The 17,916-nt window shown below is 39.8% G+C and overlaps 1 protein-coding gene across 1 annotated transcript in view; it reads right to left on the reverse strand.

Moving 5' to 3' along the window:
* smap1 (small ArfGAP 1) overlaps window positions 1-17,916 on the reverse strand; it is a gene marked incomplete at its 3' end in the record, with an annotated part of 111,771 nt that overhangs the window by 60,734 nt on the left and 33,121 nt on the right. Inside the window, 2 exon segments of the mRNA XM_014005034.1 lie at window positions 1,389-1,466; window positions 8,684-8,758. Coding sequence (XP_013860488.1) covers window positions 1,389-1,466; window positions 8,684-8,758 — 153 coding nt within the window.

Below are 17,916 nucleotides of genomic sequence, written 5' to 3' on the forward strand. Positions count from 1 at the left end.
CACACACACACACACACACACACACACACATACACACACACACACACACACACACACACACTGTGACCAAAACAGAAACTTTATTTTTCTGCTTTTAGCCTTTCTGCAGCAAGCAATAAAAGTAAACAGAGGCAGTTTGAAAAGCAAATTACTTGCTCAAAATAGCCATAAAAATAAAATTCTGATTGAATTTTTCCATTATACGAAACATAATATAAACAAACGCTTGCTTCTGAATGACCACATCACTACACACATAGTAAAGTTTGTCTGGCCCAATTCTAGCCCACAAAAAGCACTAACACACCAACTCTCAGCCCAGATACCACAAAGAATGACGACCATTTGTGAGTCCAGACGTGTTTCGCCAGAGGTAGTCTAGCACCATGGAAACCAAAGCACAACTGGGACAGTTGTGGCATGCCATCTTAAAATCTGTGCCATCGTTGCCAGACCTGGCCCACACCTGTCTGCTCTGTCGGTACTCTCCATAACTTTCACAGCTTGTTAGAAAGTAGCTGAATTGAGGCCAATTTGGTAAATTTCATTGTGTGTGAAGACACGATGCTGCTAGGCTCTTGTGACTTGATATTTTTTCCCTGCTGTTTTCTGCTCCCATTACACTTTAAAATGTCAGCAGCACATCTCAAACATGACAGCACCATGTTATTATCAGCAAGAAACACAGCTAGACACGATGCAGGACAATTTACTTGGACAATTACCAATGCAGTGTGGGCATGCTGGAGTCTTTAGCATGAGGCTAGGGTGAAAACTAATTAAAAGTTCAAAATGAGTGTGACATTCATGTCTATGATGATAAGTGTGTGTAAATGTTTGACCAACTTAACACAAATATGATAAATTAAACCTGACCAGCACTTGGATAATATTGGAAAACCTGAAAACATTCTGTAGTAGAGCATTCTTGTTTAAAACACTGAAATGTAGGCTACAGTGAGTTGGTCTCAGCTGCTGCTGCCGCTTCATTTTTCTACTTGGCGTTTGGTTAATTGTTAACGAGCTTGGACAATGGCTGATTATTTTGGAAGTGGCATACATTGGTTGATTAATTGGTCCGCCTCTAAGGATTGGTCTGGATTTCATGCCCCTGTGCCTGAATGAGATGATTCAAACTGATCCAAATGAATTCTGTTTGGTCCAACTTTCTGCTGGTTCACTTTGTTCAAGTCTGAATACCAATTATGAAGATTTTTCACTAAAGAATATTTTGAAACATGAGGAAAAACCAAAGCTCAGAGCTGTTTGTGAGCCAGACATCCAGTATGTGTGATGAACCTTTGGAGTCCACTGACCCTGAACTTCATCTGCAGCTCTTCAGTCTGATTACTGAAAGTATCTCTTCAGGCATGAGCTGAGTGTTGTACCTTTGTGTTGTTTTGTTTTTCCACTTTATCACCATCCTTCTCCTTCTTCTTCTCCTCTTTTTTCTTGTCACGCTCTTTCTGCAGACAAGACAGAAGCCTGTGTAAGACAATGGTTTGTTTTGCCCTGCACTCAACCGCCCATTCTAAATCCAATAACTACACCCACGGACAAACCTTTTGAAAATAATGAATTAGTTTTGATTATGCTTATTACTTCACCGTCTTTTGTAAAATGTTTCTATGGTGCATTAAAGTATGTTTACAAGCATACGTTTTAAAGGCTTTTATTATCAGTTACAGTTTAGTGAAGGCTCTTTCAGAAGGCAGTACCACTAAATGTGCGAATAGCCCATTCCATGTACACAGTTCAGAAGTCGCAGATGGAGATGCTCTCAGAAGTGCTTTCAAGGTGCATTAATCGGTGCTGTATCAAAGGAGATGTGGAAATAAACTCAGCAGATCTGACGTGTTGCTCTCACTTACGCTAGTGATGGGTTGCAGAAGGACTCTTGCCCCTTATTATATTACAGAGATCAAATTACGTCCAAATAGCCTACGTCTTTTTAAGGTTTAAATTTCAAAATAACTTGATTTAATAGGGTTGTACTCACGCTGCTGCATAGCTACTTTTAGCCAGTCTCTGTGCCGATAAAGATTGTAGCTTACTTCTCCTCTGCACACAACCTATATGGAGTCAGGAGTTTGCAGGGCTCAAAAGGATCTACCAAAAGTTTAAATTTGGTGTTCTGATTCAAGAAAACCGCAGTTGGGTGGTCCCCAAAAGTGTCTGTCAGCACTACGTTGGCCCACCTTATCAGGAGTTGTCATGTATGTTTCTGTCACTACCTCACTCAGAGGTTAAAAGGTGCGACAGACTGGGATGTCTCCTTTTGTTTTTTGAATTGAGCGAGGTGGTCAGAACATGCATCTGTGACGGTACGAGACATCTTCTGAAAGAGCCTAAAATTAGTCAATAATTGTGAACATTTTTTAAGACCTCTGCAAATTTCCCTTGCATGTTGTCAATCGACTTCTGCAGGGTTTCTGCAGAGATCTTCAAATGACAGTTTTAGTTCTTATATACCAGTTTAATGCATTTTTAACAATTTTCAATGCAAATGCAAAAATTGCACAAGTACTTTTAAGACATTTTAAAGTCGCTTGTTAGGCCACCGGCAGCACAGTGGCTTAGTGGTTAGCGCTGTTGTCTCACAGCAAAGTCCGGGGTTTGGTCTATGATCCGGACCCTTTCTGTGTGGAGTTTGAATGTTCTTCTCTTGTTTGCAAAAGTGATCCATGATCTCACTGTAATTTGCCCGGTTAAATAAAGATTACTTTAGAAAGGGGAAGACCGTGGTGGAAGGAGGTAGGGATTTGCCCTGTAACAGGTGGGTTGCCAGTTCAAATCCCTGCTTCGTCCGTCTCAGCCTTTGTGTCCTTGGGCAAGACTCTTCACTATCCTTGCCTACTGGTGGGGGTCAGAGGGCAGCCCCACCTCTGTCAGTCTGCCCCAGGGCTACAGTGTAGCTTACCACCATCAGTGTGTGAATATGTGTGACTATAGTGTGAAGAGTTTTGGAGTTCTTTAGACTTGATAAAGTGCTACAGTATATAGGTTTAGACCATTTACCATTTAGGCTACTATAAAAATGACAGTGAATACATAAACTACTACATGGTCTTTGGCTTGTTTTACAGATTAAGACATGTGTCTTTGTAAGTTTTTCTTCCAATTCTAACTTAACAGGTTTCAGATCATAGCATTTGTCCCTGTATCTTTTTCATCATTAGATTTGGTTGTCATCAGCTAATTGATCAAAATCCTTTTAAAGACTGATGAACACAACTGTCAACATTTCATCTTTTTTTTCTCAGTTCCTGCTCATTTTTCGAAGCGAGTGGTGCTGAATTGGTGGTGTTCAGACATGAACGCACCTCCGCCTGAAGCATCACACTCAATTCAAAAGATGAGTGAAGTTTGTTCAATTTCCCGATGGTTACAGCTCCAGTAACTAGACAGATTTAGTTGCTGTCTCCCGCTTACAGGTGATTTGTGGCTGTCAGACTGAGGACCGATTTCAAAGCATTGACACCCTTTGTTCCACCTTTTTTTTTTTTTTTAGAAAAACTGTAAAATCCTTTGTCATACTAACCACTGACTGACTGCAGTCATGCCCTGAGTTCCTCGGCTTCAAGCCCCTTAGCTGAAATTTGCATTTACCCCTTTTGTATCAGCTCCTGATATTTTCACGTTTTTCTCCAGTGTCGTTTTCGATGACAATGACCAAATATTTTCGTTGACGCCCCCTTTTTTCATGATGATAACAAGACAGTAACGAAATAAACACAGCTCTTTGATGACTGAGACATGACGAAACGTGTGTGAGTTTTCGTTGACGAGACGAGACTGGACGAAAATGTTAGTCAGTGGTCTGTCAATCATTTAGAATGCAGAATGGAGGGAGGGACACCAGCGATGTTACACACACACGCGCACACACAGCAGCACAGAACATTTCCTCCACTCATTCAGTAAAGAAGGAAGACAAACAGCCTGCACCGCTTCGCAAAAAAAAAAAAGTCAGTTCCTCACCTGTAGCTTAACCAGGGAGTAACGTCCCCACCATTAAAAGCTGTCACAGGTCCATTCTGAGCGCTCAGAAGCTGTTTGTTTACGTTCATGGCGAAAGTAAAACTCTTCTGTGTTTTCTTTAAATTAATTAATTAATTAATTTATTAATTTATTTATTTATTTATTTATTTATTTTGCGTGGGGGAGTTAGAAACTGCACGTCAGTGCTTCTGTTCTGAATAAAAGCCTGGTGCATGTAAACACTCGTTTGCACAAGTTTAATTGTCTACTAACTAAGTTTAGGACTGCATGATGTCCATTTTTATAAATAAGATGCATCTTCATCGTCCTGGCTGACCAGTTTGAGTTGAACATGTGTGTTCTCCTTTAATGCTTATAATATTGGGCATGTGTATTTTGTATGTTCATTGCACTTTAGCAAATTCTGAGAAATAAAGCCACAAAGTGAGAATGTTTTTGTTTTGGGCATTTTTAGAGTAACACAAATTCACACATGTTAACACAAATTACTCAAATTAATTTGTAAAGACTAATACGTTGTCTTTTTTAAGACTAAAGCTAAACTTTTTTTTAAGCTTTCATCGACTAAAACTGGACTAAACCCATTAAATATAGAAATAACTAAAACTGACTAAAACTAAGAAGTATTTTTGTTCAAAAGACTAAGACTAAAATTAAAATGGCAGTCAAAAACAACACTGTTTTGTCTTCATACCTGGTTGCTCTGCATGTTATACTAAAGCATATTATGTCAATAATTCATAGCTGAATTTCCCTGAAGCGTGAGTCTGGCTGAGCAATTTTGGAAATCACTCATCTCTTTTTTTTTTTTGAAAACTAGTGAAAACATTTTTAATGCCACTAAGATTCAAATCTAATGCTTTTAATGCCATTTAACACCCTTTATTTAGTTAAATCAAATTAATGGACTTTATTTTTCATGTCCCAGGGTAATTCTGTTTTGGGACAAATCCTAACCAATGACAACCCTTTTTTGTACTGTATGTCAAGGCTTGGAGTTTGACAGTGGTTTGTCAGACCACTTCTTGAGGCTTGACCACAGTTTATCAATGAGATTGAGGTTTGAGGAGCTTCCTGAGCATGGATCCACATGTTTTATGTATTGTTCCCCAAGCTACTCAGTTAAAAGTTTTGTCTGATGGCACAGTGCTCCATCATGCTAGAAAAGGTGACACTAATCTGTTTTTTTGGTGGATGGAACAAGTTGAAGATGATTAGATACCATTCTTTATTTATGGCTGTGCTCTGAAGCTGAACTGTTTGTAAATCCACTCTTTTAGCTGTGAAACCCCACACATGAATGGTCTCAGGATGCTTTACTGTTGGTATGACATAGGACTGTTGGCATCCCTCACTGCTCATCTTTTTTCTAGATGCCCTAAATAAACAAAAAGGGGATTTATCAGAGAAAATGACTTTACGCCAAACAGCAATCCAATCCCTGAGTTTAACTAGAGTGTGTGTATTGGTGTACTAATAATTATAGTCTACATTACACATAACTCTGATCTCACAGCGGTACGTGGCCCAGTCCTGTCCAGTGGTAACATAATTACATTGGTCTATGACCCAGTCTTGTCCAGCAGTACCATGATTAACCTTCAGTGTTGCTCAGAAATGCAGAGAGAGGCCCTTCCCTTTATTAAAGCCCCACTTAGTCCCAGTGGGCACCACTGTGAAGGGAGCTGGAGTTCTGGATGGAAAGAGCTGCTAAACGTCACAGAAACAACAAACTCTTTTCCTTAATGTGGTTTTAATGCACTAAGCCCAGCAGATTTAATATGCAGGCATTATTAGCGTGGAGAGAGTTGATGTTGTGCTTTCAGGTTAAGGCTTTGTTTTGAGTGACTGAGCCAACAGGATTTAGATAATGACTGTCAGAATACCAAAGGAAGAGGCTTTAGTTTCACGGGCGGCACTGGTAATCTACTCCGAACAATCTGCTTCACTGTCTGCCCCGCTATGCAATTACTTTATTTGCTCTTTATCTATTCAGAGGTGGCGGCACACGATGATCAATATTTACAAAGATGGAAATCAGATCAAACAACAAGAACATCTTCTACCACTGAGGAGTTTCTGTCATCCTGAGCGTAATGGGATGAAATATTAAACACAGGGTATTAAGAAAACTGTCACAAAGAGAGAGTCAGGGCCTGGTTCCACTGCTTGAATTTTAATTTTTGAGGATATCTGCTGATTGAAAGAGAAGATGGCCACTGACATCTGAACAGTTTCAGGCTTAGTTCTGTGGAACTCAATACAAAATATACGGTTTTCTAAAGTTGGTCGAAACATCTGTCAGAGATGATTCATCTCAAACTTTTTAAACTACACACTGATGACACTGGCCAATTACTTTTAGCCACATTTGTAGGTTATTATCTTCAGGATTTCAACACATAAAACTGCAGCTAGAGTTCAGTTCCACAGAAAACACAGACTCAACCTAAAACTTGGGTTTTTAATCCCTTCCTGTCTATGCAGCTGAGAAAACTAAAAGAACAGGCTGTAAAATGTATTGATGGCAAGATTGTTTGAACCTGCTGCACCATGAAGAAATAAAAAAAAACATCAGTAGATGAATAAAAGCAGTAAAACTATCAGTACAGAACAGAAAACGAAGAAGGGTTTTAAAGTCTGATAGCTTCCCTTTGTGGGAAAAAAAGCTTGGTTCAACTCTGCAAAACTCAGATTAAAGCAAAAAACAAAGTTTTAGTGACGTTTAAGGCCAGCGTTCTGTTCTGAGAACTGATATCAAGCTTTTAAATCAAATTAGTGGAAGACAATGCAGACAAATTTGTGAAACCGTATTAAAAAGATTAAAAATAAAACAGTAATTGGGCACATTTGCAGGGTTCTTTGTCATGTCTGATTTATGATCATAACAACAACCCAGTCATAAACAAAGAGAGGCCTAGTGTAAGAAAATTTGTATTCAATAAACTGAAGTAAAGACGATAAACACAAATGTTAAATAAATTTATTTGTAGAAGGAATGAAAACCATACACCAGTCTGGAATCTGAGAGGAGGTTTATTGCTGCCGACTGCAGACAGGAAACCCACACTGCCCATAAAACCGGAAGCTCATGTATTTATACAGTTTCTTCAATGCCTTTTCTCGCCCCCTGCTGGCCTACGGCTGAGTCACAGGCATTCAGACACAATTCTTATCTAATGTCTTTCAAGCGTATTATTATGTGTTGTAAAAATGTTTCAGACATGTAACTAGACTTATTTCAATCAAGACATAATAGATAAACACTGTCAATATTTCAAAAAGGAGAACTTAAGAATATAGTGTTGTGCTTCTAACATCAGTACTAATCTAGCTAACTCTAAATTTCTTCACAATCCCCCTGTTCACATGACCAAGTCATGTGAACACTAGCATTCCTCAAAGAAATGTTGCCACACTAACATGACGCTACTGCCACAGGTGTCACGTCTGTGTTAGGTTGTTTTCATGGCTTTAAAATGATCTGCAGAAGTTTCTCATCCATCCATCCATCCATCCATCCATCCCTCCATCCCTCCATACATACAGTACATACATACATACATACATACATCTTCTGCCACTTATTTGTAGTTGGGTTGCAGAGCTTGTCCTTAGGCATTCTCAGACCAGAGAGGATACATAATCTCTCCAGCGAGTCCTGGGTGTTTCCCAGGACCTCCTACCAGTGGGCCGTGCCCAGAATAACTCTAAATGTAGGCATACAAGAGGCATCCTAATCAAATGCCCCAACCACCTTGATGTGGAGGAGCAGTGGCTCTACTCTGAACTTCACCCCAGATGATGGAGCTCCTCACTCTATCTCTAAGGCTGAGCCTGGCCACACTAAGGAAGCTCATTTGGGCCACTTGTATCCAGGACCTCGTTCTTTCAGTCATGATCCACGCCTCATGACCTTAGAAGAGAGATGGAACGTAGACAGACCAGTAAATGGAGAGCTTTGCCTTTCAACTCAGCTCTTTCTTCACCACGACTGACTGAAGCAACGCCCTCATTACTGAGGATGAGGCCCCAATCCGTCGATCCATCCTACCATCACTTATAAACAAGACACCCAGACACTTCAGCACCTCCACTTGAGGCAAAGACGTCCCCTGACCTGGAAAGAATTTTCCTAAATACGGTTCATGTGGGAGGTTTTTGGGCCTCCACCGTCAGTTTCAGCTTTACTGTGGTGGAAGAATCACCCTCTTACTGCACGAGTGGACAAAGGTGAATGAGTTTTCTGTGCAGAACCTTAATCACATCCACCCTTCTTACCTCCTCATCCGTCAGGCCTGAACACAATGAGAACAAGAGTTTCTTGAATTTTGCCCAAAAAGCCAATGAAGGATGGTTGAATGTGTTGTGGTCTTTAGTGGTGCATACAGAGAGCGTGGCTTGGTCATTGTAAGACGCTACATTCTAAGCTGTTTATTTTTAACAATAAAAGGTGGTCATAAAGTTGTGTAAAGATGACCTTAGGTTTGAAAGCAGAAACATCTGAGTTCTTTAGTCTGTGTGTAATGAGAAAGGTATATGATGCATCATGTGCTTAGACGCAGCTTTGTGGTGGTGGTCTGAGCTCTGTTTTAGTCCTGGTAACGGACCCACTTTCCAGGCAAACCCAAATGCATAACAAAAAGAAACCGCCACACTAAATAAAAGAAACGCAACAAACCTGAACCTCCGGTTTGATCCTGTCAGATTGGGAGGATGGGGAAGTGGAGGAAGGGGCAGCTTCAGATGACTTCTGCTAAAAGACAGAGTTAAAGACAAACAGCGATTAACAGAATAAAGCCCAGAAAGCATGGAGAAGAAGCAGGAGGTGAAACATGAAGCAGAGAGAGTTAAGACCTTCTTAGAGAGGCTGAATGAGGATTTCCCTCACTAGTCAATGCCTTAAACTGGGGTTTAATTCAACAACAAGCTGCACACAGAGCAGACTCTGCATTGGTGACTCTTTTATACCAGTGAGATCTTCTGTTAATCAGAGATGTTTTTAATAGCAAACAATTTTATCATGATTTGTACAGTAAGAACAAATATCTAACAGAGGAGAAAAAATATTTTGTACAGCAGGAGCCTTTCCAGACCACTCACTCTTCTGTGCAGTTCGTTTGTGATCTACCAAAGGGAGTAGGGCTGCATGATATTAGAAAATCTTGCAATGGCAATAATACTATAATACAATTATAACTGTAAATACTTCAATAACTATATCAGGTGCAATATATGTCTTCTTGTTCTTTCCTCCCTTTCTAATCTGTACTTCCTACATGTTGGATATATTGACTATCAAGACACTTTAAACAAGGAATGACAAACAAGCAGCAGATCTGGTTACTGAGCTCTATTTACTTGCAGCAAGGAGTTCATATAGACAGTGTCATCAGCATGAACAGACTCTGTACAACTGTTGAGCTTTTTAAAGGGTCTTCTACAAATGAGATGTGACCTCCTGTCATATGGCCACATGCATCCTCCAGTTCCTCTACCTAGGCCTATCTGTCTAAACAGTGGTCGTAAATGTAGGTCAACTCTACAAACTACATAAACTGTTTAAGAAGCTAAAAATTCCTAGCTGTGTCTTCATTCTTACAACATTCCTGAGCTCAAGCATTTACAAGTTAACAGATAAACCCAGATCAATAGCATTAATATCTCTTGTAATTAAATGAGCCTATGTGACCTTTAGTATTTTTGGCAAAGTCATTTGTGTCTGGTGTGAGCTTTGGCTGCTGTGAGACTCGATCCTACCAACTAAATATTTCATCAGCATGAAAAAATACAACTTCAAAGCTTTTCAAATACATTAGTCAACTATTATTACACTCCAAGCAGTCCTTTGAGATATCAATATTGCAATGAAGATGTTTTTGCAATATACTGTGCAGCACTTGCTTGGTAAAAATAAACAGTCCCTTGTTCTTCGCTTTACTTCGGAGGGTCTGGACTCTTGGCTGTTGAGAAATGATTGCTTGATGGAGACATGGCCTCTGGTGAAGTTTATAATGATTAGATCTGATTTTACCCAGTTGCTAACGTTTGGTCGTGATGTATGTAGTGCACCAGCTCGACCATAAAGGAAGCTATGTTAAGAAGCTAATCGCGTGCACTGTAAACAACCATCCTGTACTGGGCAGAGAGAAGTAACAAGCCAAACAAAATGGCTGAAAATGAGTGCTGCAGGTTTTGTGAAATTAATTAATTAATTTGGAAGCCTTGTCAACATGGACTGAATGGCTTCATTCATTTCCTCCGCTGCCATTGCCAGACTACAGGCAGACCAAAACAGAGCAGAAAATCGACGTCATCATTCAAAACTCCTTCTGTTCACTGATTGGCCCAGTTGAAAATCTACCGGAGAAATCATGTCAATGGGAAAAAGCCCAGATTGAGCAGAGAAGGGGGACTGGAATTGAGTGGAACTGTATATGAAGGCAATGACCAGGCTAGTGCAGCTCTAAAAAGGTAGGCATTATTTTTCACAGAACAAGGTTGGTTTGAATAATGTGTATTCCTTAATAAATAAACTCTTTATTCTAGGAGGCATCCTAACCAGATTCCCAAACCACCTCAACTGGCTCCTCTCGATGTGGAAGAGCAGCGGCTCTACGTTCTCTCCCTGGGCTGCCACCTTATCGTGGTGGAGAGGTTTGAGTGTCCCAATGATCCTAGGAGCTATGTTGTCGGGGGCATCACGCCCCTGGTAGGGTCACCCAAGGGAAACGGGTCTTGGCGAGGGATCAGACAAAGTGCAGCTCAAAGACCCCTTATGATGAGGGGCAACATTGGACTGAGTGTTCCCTCGCCCAGACGTGGGTCATCGGGGCCACATTCTGGAGCCAGGCCTGGAGGTGGGGTACATTGGTGAGCGCCTGGTGGCCGAGCCTTCGCTCATGGAGCCTGGACGGGCACAGCCTGAAGAGGAGACGTGGGTCCCCCTTCCCATGGGTTCACCATCTGTAGAGGGGCCGAAGAGGTCAGGTGCAATGTGTGATGGGCAGTAATCGAAGGCTAGAACCTTGGTGGTCTGATCCTTGGCTACAGAAGCTGGCTCTAGGGATGTGGAATGTCATTTCAGTTTAATCGCCCAAAAATCCAAAACACTTGAAACAGGCCGGAAATAAACTACCTTTACATGCAGGCTAAATGATACAAAGTGAAATGTGATCCATTAAAAGTGTTTGTTTTTATTTAGTTTGATTTTGTTTACAGACTAAACAGCAAACATCACACATACACCCTCCCTCCAGCCCCCATCCACCCACCAACCCGTCTCTCTCTGAACCACCTCAGGTGACTCGCTGACTTAGAGCACAACAGACAAATGGTTTCACCATTTTCCATCCTTCACCCTCATCAGCATCAAAAACTGTTGCCTGTGGTGGTGAAAAGAATGCAGCTGAGATGTGAATTCAGAGCCCCAACCCCCATCCCCCCTCTCTCTTTCTCTATTAAAGCCTCCTGTTCTTCAGACTGTGACGCTCCTGGAGATGTCAACACAGAAATAAACACTGAAAGACTGGCTGATGATGAAGATGAAGGAGGAACGAGCTGGAGGATAACAATGGAGGATAAAAGGATGAATATGGTGGTAGAGGAGGGGAGATAATTTAAAGAATGATGTCAGCTCAGTGATTGGATGAAAGGGGTTTTTTGAGGTGTTGTTTTGGTTCTGAGCTCTGAAATACAGAAAGAAAAATGGTTCAAGATTTTTCTGCAACTTGTACAGTGATGATGACAACTGCCTTCATTCAGTTCAGTTTCACTTCATTTTATTTATATACTGCCAATTCACAACACAAGTTATCTCAGGGTATTGTACAAAAACATGTGCATAAATTATAAAAGACCATTTGGTAAAAGTTAGCTAAGGAGGCCAGCAGAATGTGACAAATCGTAACATTTCCTGAAAATTAAGTCCAGAGAGAAACTGATTTTGTCTGGACTGATCACCAAAATCTTGCTTACCTTGACACCTAAATGTCCGACAGGCTAGCTGGTTCCTGTTCCACAATCAGGGAGCAGGTCTACTAGAATCGACCATCTGTGGTCAATTATTGCATGAGTCAATGTTCTCCAGTGGATTCGTGAGTCCAAATTAGCCTGTCACCCAGGATTAGAGTTCAGGAGATTATTGTCTAAATTAAACAATGTTTTGATCATTTCAGCCTTCATTATCTTCTGGAGCACCTGCACAGGAAGAACGAAACACTCGAGTCTCTTTTCTAGACTTTAGTTCTGTCTTTAATACAACTGTTCTGTTTTTACAGACCCAACTTCAGGAACTACAAGTCACTCCTGTCATCTGCAAATTTATTATGGACTTTCTCCCCAAAGGTTCTCCATATGTGAGGTGTGATGCCCACCTGTCTCTTATCACCACAGGGATGTGTACTCCTGTATCTGTTGATTCTGTAAACAATTTTATTTTTGTATTTTATTTTACTGTTGTTTAATCAGGCAAATCACATCTTTTGCAAGAGGGTCTTGGGCCTGAAGGCAACCAATTGTACATTTTTGGGGTGACATGCAAACTCCACAAAGAAAGACCCCAGGTCCGAACCAGGGAATCCATGAGTCCACTTTTATTTGTGTATTTATTTTAAAACACAAAATGAACTTTTGCCATAAAAAGTGTTTGTATTATAACTAAATACAAGCAGTGAAAAAATTATCATAAAAAATGACAACATTCAAATACGATGATCAACAAGAGGCTCAACAGAAAATTTGCCCATAAACCAGCATCAGGTTAGTAAAGTGTAACCACACCCCCTCAGACCAAACAAAAGTGATAATATAAACTGTAACAGTGTTTTCACTCTGATCATATAGATCAGGGGTGTTAAAAGTTACACAAGGGGACCAAAATTCAAAACTTGGTCCAAGCCAAGAGTCAGTCTTTGTTATTGAAACAATGTTCTAAAACCAATTATTCTTATAGAAACACATTTAGGACATACATAACCTAACAGATAAAGAAAAAAGATTAAAATTAGAAAGGACATCTTTAGCATTCATGTGTTATGCCTTTCTCTCTGTATTAGAAATATATTTGATCACACTACAGCAAACAAAAAGCTCTTAAAAAACAACAAAAAAAGAAAACCCTCACTAAAAATCATATATGAATTTAAAACAAGAAGCAAATACAGAAAAAGATAAATAAAGAGGATTGTTTTTTGCTCTTTCCGCACCAAAATCAAAGAATACTGAACAATTCGAACTTCATTTTCTTGGACTTTAGTGAACAGATTTGGAAGTCATAATGAGAAGAATGCACTAAAACCAGTGACAGAAAGAGAAACTATAAATCTATTTTACATTTAAATTATTTACCTACGGTGCTGGATAAAATGTTACCAATGGCCACATTTGGACTGCAGACCTTGGGTTTGACACGCAGTCAACTAAAATTACAGAATTAAAAGTTAAATTGTATCTTTTTACTTAAATTGTAGAATTTGTATTTTGCTTCTCTCTTCTGAGTTACTGGATGAAGGTTAAAGATGTCTGCTGAATGTTTTATTAATTTTGTTTGAATGCAATTAAGGCTCAAAGAAAGTGTAAAGTAATTTTAAATAAAACCTGCTCGTGAGTGATATTTTATTTTGCAGTAAAAATTAGTCTCAGAAACAGACTTATTCCTTTGCTTTGATGTGTTCTTTTGCCTTGAATCTCAATGAGTTGAATTAAAACTTAAACTGTATGGTGACTAAGGATCGTTTCTGTTTTTATCTGCTCAGGTATTTTTAATAAATCAGATTGATTGTAGTGTGTGATATCTTATCTACCACAGACCAGAGACCCACAAACCTACTATCTACAGTCATCTCCGCTCTTTACGACTTAAAACCCACCTGAACCGATATAAAAGCCACTGTTTTGTCTCTGATGTTCCTCAGCTTCCTTTGAACTCTTCTGCAGGCTTTAAACTGGCAGGGAGCTCAGTGCTTCTCTGTTCAGATACAAATAAAACAATCTGAAAGTGTCCCTGCAGGCTGTCCGTGTGCACTGACGTCAGAGGATGGATGTTAAACCGTACTGCCACCGCCGGCTGCACAAACGCACAACAACAGTGACTAACACAGACAAATAAGGCTGGAAATAAGCAAAGTGTCCCCCAGGCCAAATGTGCTGCTCTCCTGTGACATTTTCAGGACAATCAGTGAGTTCAGTGCAGAGAGACGTTCCTGAGATGCCCTCTGATGGAAGATATAGGCTTCAAACACGCAAACACACCCACTGATTCACTCAGGACACAATGAACTGATGCAGCAGAGGAAATGGAGTCTTTGCATCTGTGCACTGAGAGATTACAACAGAAAAAATGGCTGCATTCTCTGCAAACATGAAGCAGAACCTCCAGCTGTTTGAAGCTCGACATCATCCAGCCCACTGCTGCATCAACAATACAATATAGTCTGCTGTCATCAGACTTTGAATTTCAAAAGTGAAATGCTAAAAGCAAGACTGAGTATCAAAGAAACAAAATGAGCTGAAATCTAGAAATCACTGAGTGGCTCAGTCATGCAGAAACAAAGACATCTGTGAGCTTCGATGCTCAAACATGTTGGGCATGCATAGCTGTCACACATTAATACCATATAAAACTGCATATAAATTATTTAAAAATAAAACTAGCTAAATCTATTGCATTGTTTTACAAAGTAAGGGACTTGTTTAATGATAAAGCTCTGTATATGTTATATAACACATTAATTGTTCCATACTTATTGTGTTGAGGTATGGGGTAAAGCATGTAAGACAATTACACATCCTGTTTTTGTTTTGCAGAGAAGAGCTATAAGAATTATTACTCGAATACATAACCATTATCCATCCAATATATTATTTTGTAAACTGAAATTATTGAAATTTTAACTTTTTGTTAGTTATGTATAAGGCTCAATAAAATACATTACCTTTAAACATCCAGAAAAACATTGCAAAAAGAGAGAGTTGTTATAATCTTAAAGTGTAACTTACCCCCCCTGTGAAAAGATAACTCCGCCCCAAGGCGAAATTTGAAAAATGCATCAAAGTGGGTAGGGGAGGGGGTGTGGGTAGAGGAAGGCGGGTTAGAGAGCGGAGGTGTGGCCAGGACGAGAGAACGTGACAGGCAGCTAGCATTAGCATAATTGATGCTACATGGAGAGTGACCACAGCGACGCAGATAAGTTACATCTCTGAACGTCTGAGGTGGAGGATTTTTCACGCCCCTCCTCACCAGAGGCAGAGAGAGTAATTTTATTGCAGTGATTAATTTTACCTATAGACAATGTTACATTCAAATCACATCATGGATCACATATTGATCAGATGCTGCTCCTGTCTGATCCATGATGTGATGTAAATGTAACATTTTCTATAGGTAAAGTTAATCACTGCAATAAAACTATTGTCTGTTTTTTCAGCTGGTGAAAATGCAATGAAGTCGAGTTTCACCAGTTTCCGTCTACTTTTGAAACCTGTGCACCTTCACCTAGTGGTGGGATGCTGTCATTTTGCAGGTAAAATAATCGACACATTATGGAAGACGTAGTTTAAAGCAGCATACGTCTATTTTAAGACATTAATACATCTTTGAAGTACTTGTGTGCCACATGAAATGCAGTGTGAGCCACGTTTGACCTCAAGGTTGATACGTGTGATGTAAACTGAAGTAAGACCATACAAAATGATATACGCCAATCCTTAATAAACAGAAAACATAAGAAACCAAAAGACATAGAAACATAAAACAATAACAAACACACAAGGATCCTGACACATTTCTACTTAGCAAAACACATTAAAGAGCTGTGCAGCACTATAGCCATGTTTCCAACCAATTTTATTTTACTGAGATTATTTTACTGAGAGATTACAACAGAAAAAATGGCTGCATTCTCTGCAAACACGAAGCAGAACCTCCAGCTGTTTGAAGCTCAACATCATCCAGCCCACTGCTGCATCAACAATACAATATAGTCTGCTGTCATCAGACTTTGAATTTCAAAACTGAAATGCTAAAAGCAAGACTGAGTATCAAAGAAACAATGAAGCCGATGAATCTCAGAGATGGAGATTATTGGTCACAAGTTGAAAACTATAACAGATAAAATGACATCTTTACCGTATCTTTCTGCACAGTAGCTTGCTTTTATTTTCATTTTTATCTAATTTCACATTGATAGTCCAGTACAGTAATTATTATTCCTATTTTTATTTTTGATCTATGTTTAATTCTTTTTGTTAGTATCTTTAACTCTATTATTATTGCTACAATTGATAGTGTCACATTGCAATATACTGTTTTTGTGGATTGATGTATGTATCTGCTGCTGCTGCTAAACCTGAAGTTCCCCACGTGTGACAATAAAGGCTGTTTTTACTCTATTCTATTCTAATGAGATTTTGAGCAAACTTTTAAGATGTCACAAAACAAAAAAAATGCGAATCAGGCATGTTTCCGTCTACTGGCTTGGAGCGTATCAACCAGGCTACGCAAAATGTAATTATGTCAGACGTTGACCTTACACGTGGCTGTAGTGAACAGGAAGTAGAGGTCGCAAACTAGCAGGAAACACACATCTCAGGACAATGGAGAGAAGTTATAAGGAATGTGTTATAAGTTATAAGGCAAGTTGTTATTATTTTGTCATATCAACTAGTATTTGCCATGTCACATGAAGTCCAGATGCGTAGAGAAAGAAATACAATTCCATTCATGCTATGGGAATATACGGGAACACCCAGACAGAGGGAGAAGGGTCTGCACTGACTGGACTCATTCATGGACTGGACTTGTTCTAGATCCAGCTGGGTCAGTACAATTATTGAATAGCAAGAACAGCTGATCAATCATGTGAGATAAATGTTTGCAACATCAGAAGTTAATCAGCAAATGTGTTTCCTTCTCTCCTTTTGCACATCAACTCTTTATTGGAAAATAGAAAAACCACCTCAAGCGAGCGTAAAAACTTTTTGCAAAATTGAGGAAGTTTTCAAATTTTGGCAATTCCATCCCCCTTTTAATGTGTTTAAAAAATGTAGATGGAAACACGGCTAGTGATGATTGTGCTCCAACCTGTGTGGACCAGCAGAGCGTAGATGATTTTTGACTGTATCCTGAGAAACACAGTCACAGAACAAACTGAAGCTCTGAGGTACTGTCAGACACCCTCTCTTCTTCTTCACCATCTGCTTCAAACTACTTAAAGTGATAATGAGTTGGTTTAATAAATAATTTGCATATAAAAGCTGAGCCGCCTGTGTGGGAGGCAAAAACAGATCCAAGATCAGAGTCTGGCTGCTGGCAACGCCTCAGAGAAAACAGAAAATAACAAACAGAGAAGAGGAGACGAGAGGGAGGACGAGACAAACAGAGAAACCGAAAGACGCTAAAAAATAAAATACAAACACACCGAGTCCAGTCAGAGTAGACCAAGTCCAGTCCATGTTTGAGTCTAGTCAGGGTACACCAGGTCCAGTCCATGTATGAGTCCAGTCAAAGTAGACAAAGTCCAGTCCATGTTTGAGTCCAGTCATTATAGACCAAGTCCAGTCCAAGTTTGAGTCCAGTCAGTGACCAAGTCCAGTCCACGTTTAGGTCCAGTCAGTGTAGACCAAGTCCAGTCCATGTTTGAGTCCAGTCAGTGTAGACAAGGTCCAGTCCATGTATGAGTTCAGTCAGGGTTGACCAGGTCAAGTCCAAATTTGAGTTCAGTCAGTGTAGACAAAGTCCAGTCCTTGTTTGAGTTCAGTCAGTTTAGACCAGGTCCAGTCCATGTTTGAGTCCAGTCAGTGTAGACCAGGTCAAGTCCTTGTTTGAGTTCAGTCAGTGTAGACAAAGTCCAGTCCATGTTTGAGTCCAGTCAGTGTAGACCAGGTCAAGTCCTTGTTTGAGTTCAGTCAGTGTAG

This window comes from Austrofundulus limnaeus, unplaced genomic scaffold (assembly GCF_001266775.1).
Source record: "Austrofundulus limnaeus strain Quisiro unplaced genomic scaffold, Austrofundulus_limnaeus-1.0 Scaffold28, whole genome shotgun sequence".
NCBI classification, from domain to species: Eukaryota; Metazoa; Chordata; class Actinopteri; order Cyprinodontiformes; family Rivulidae; genus Austrofundulus; species Austrofundulus limnaeus.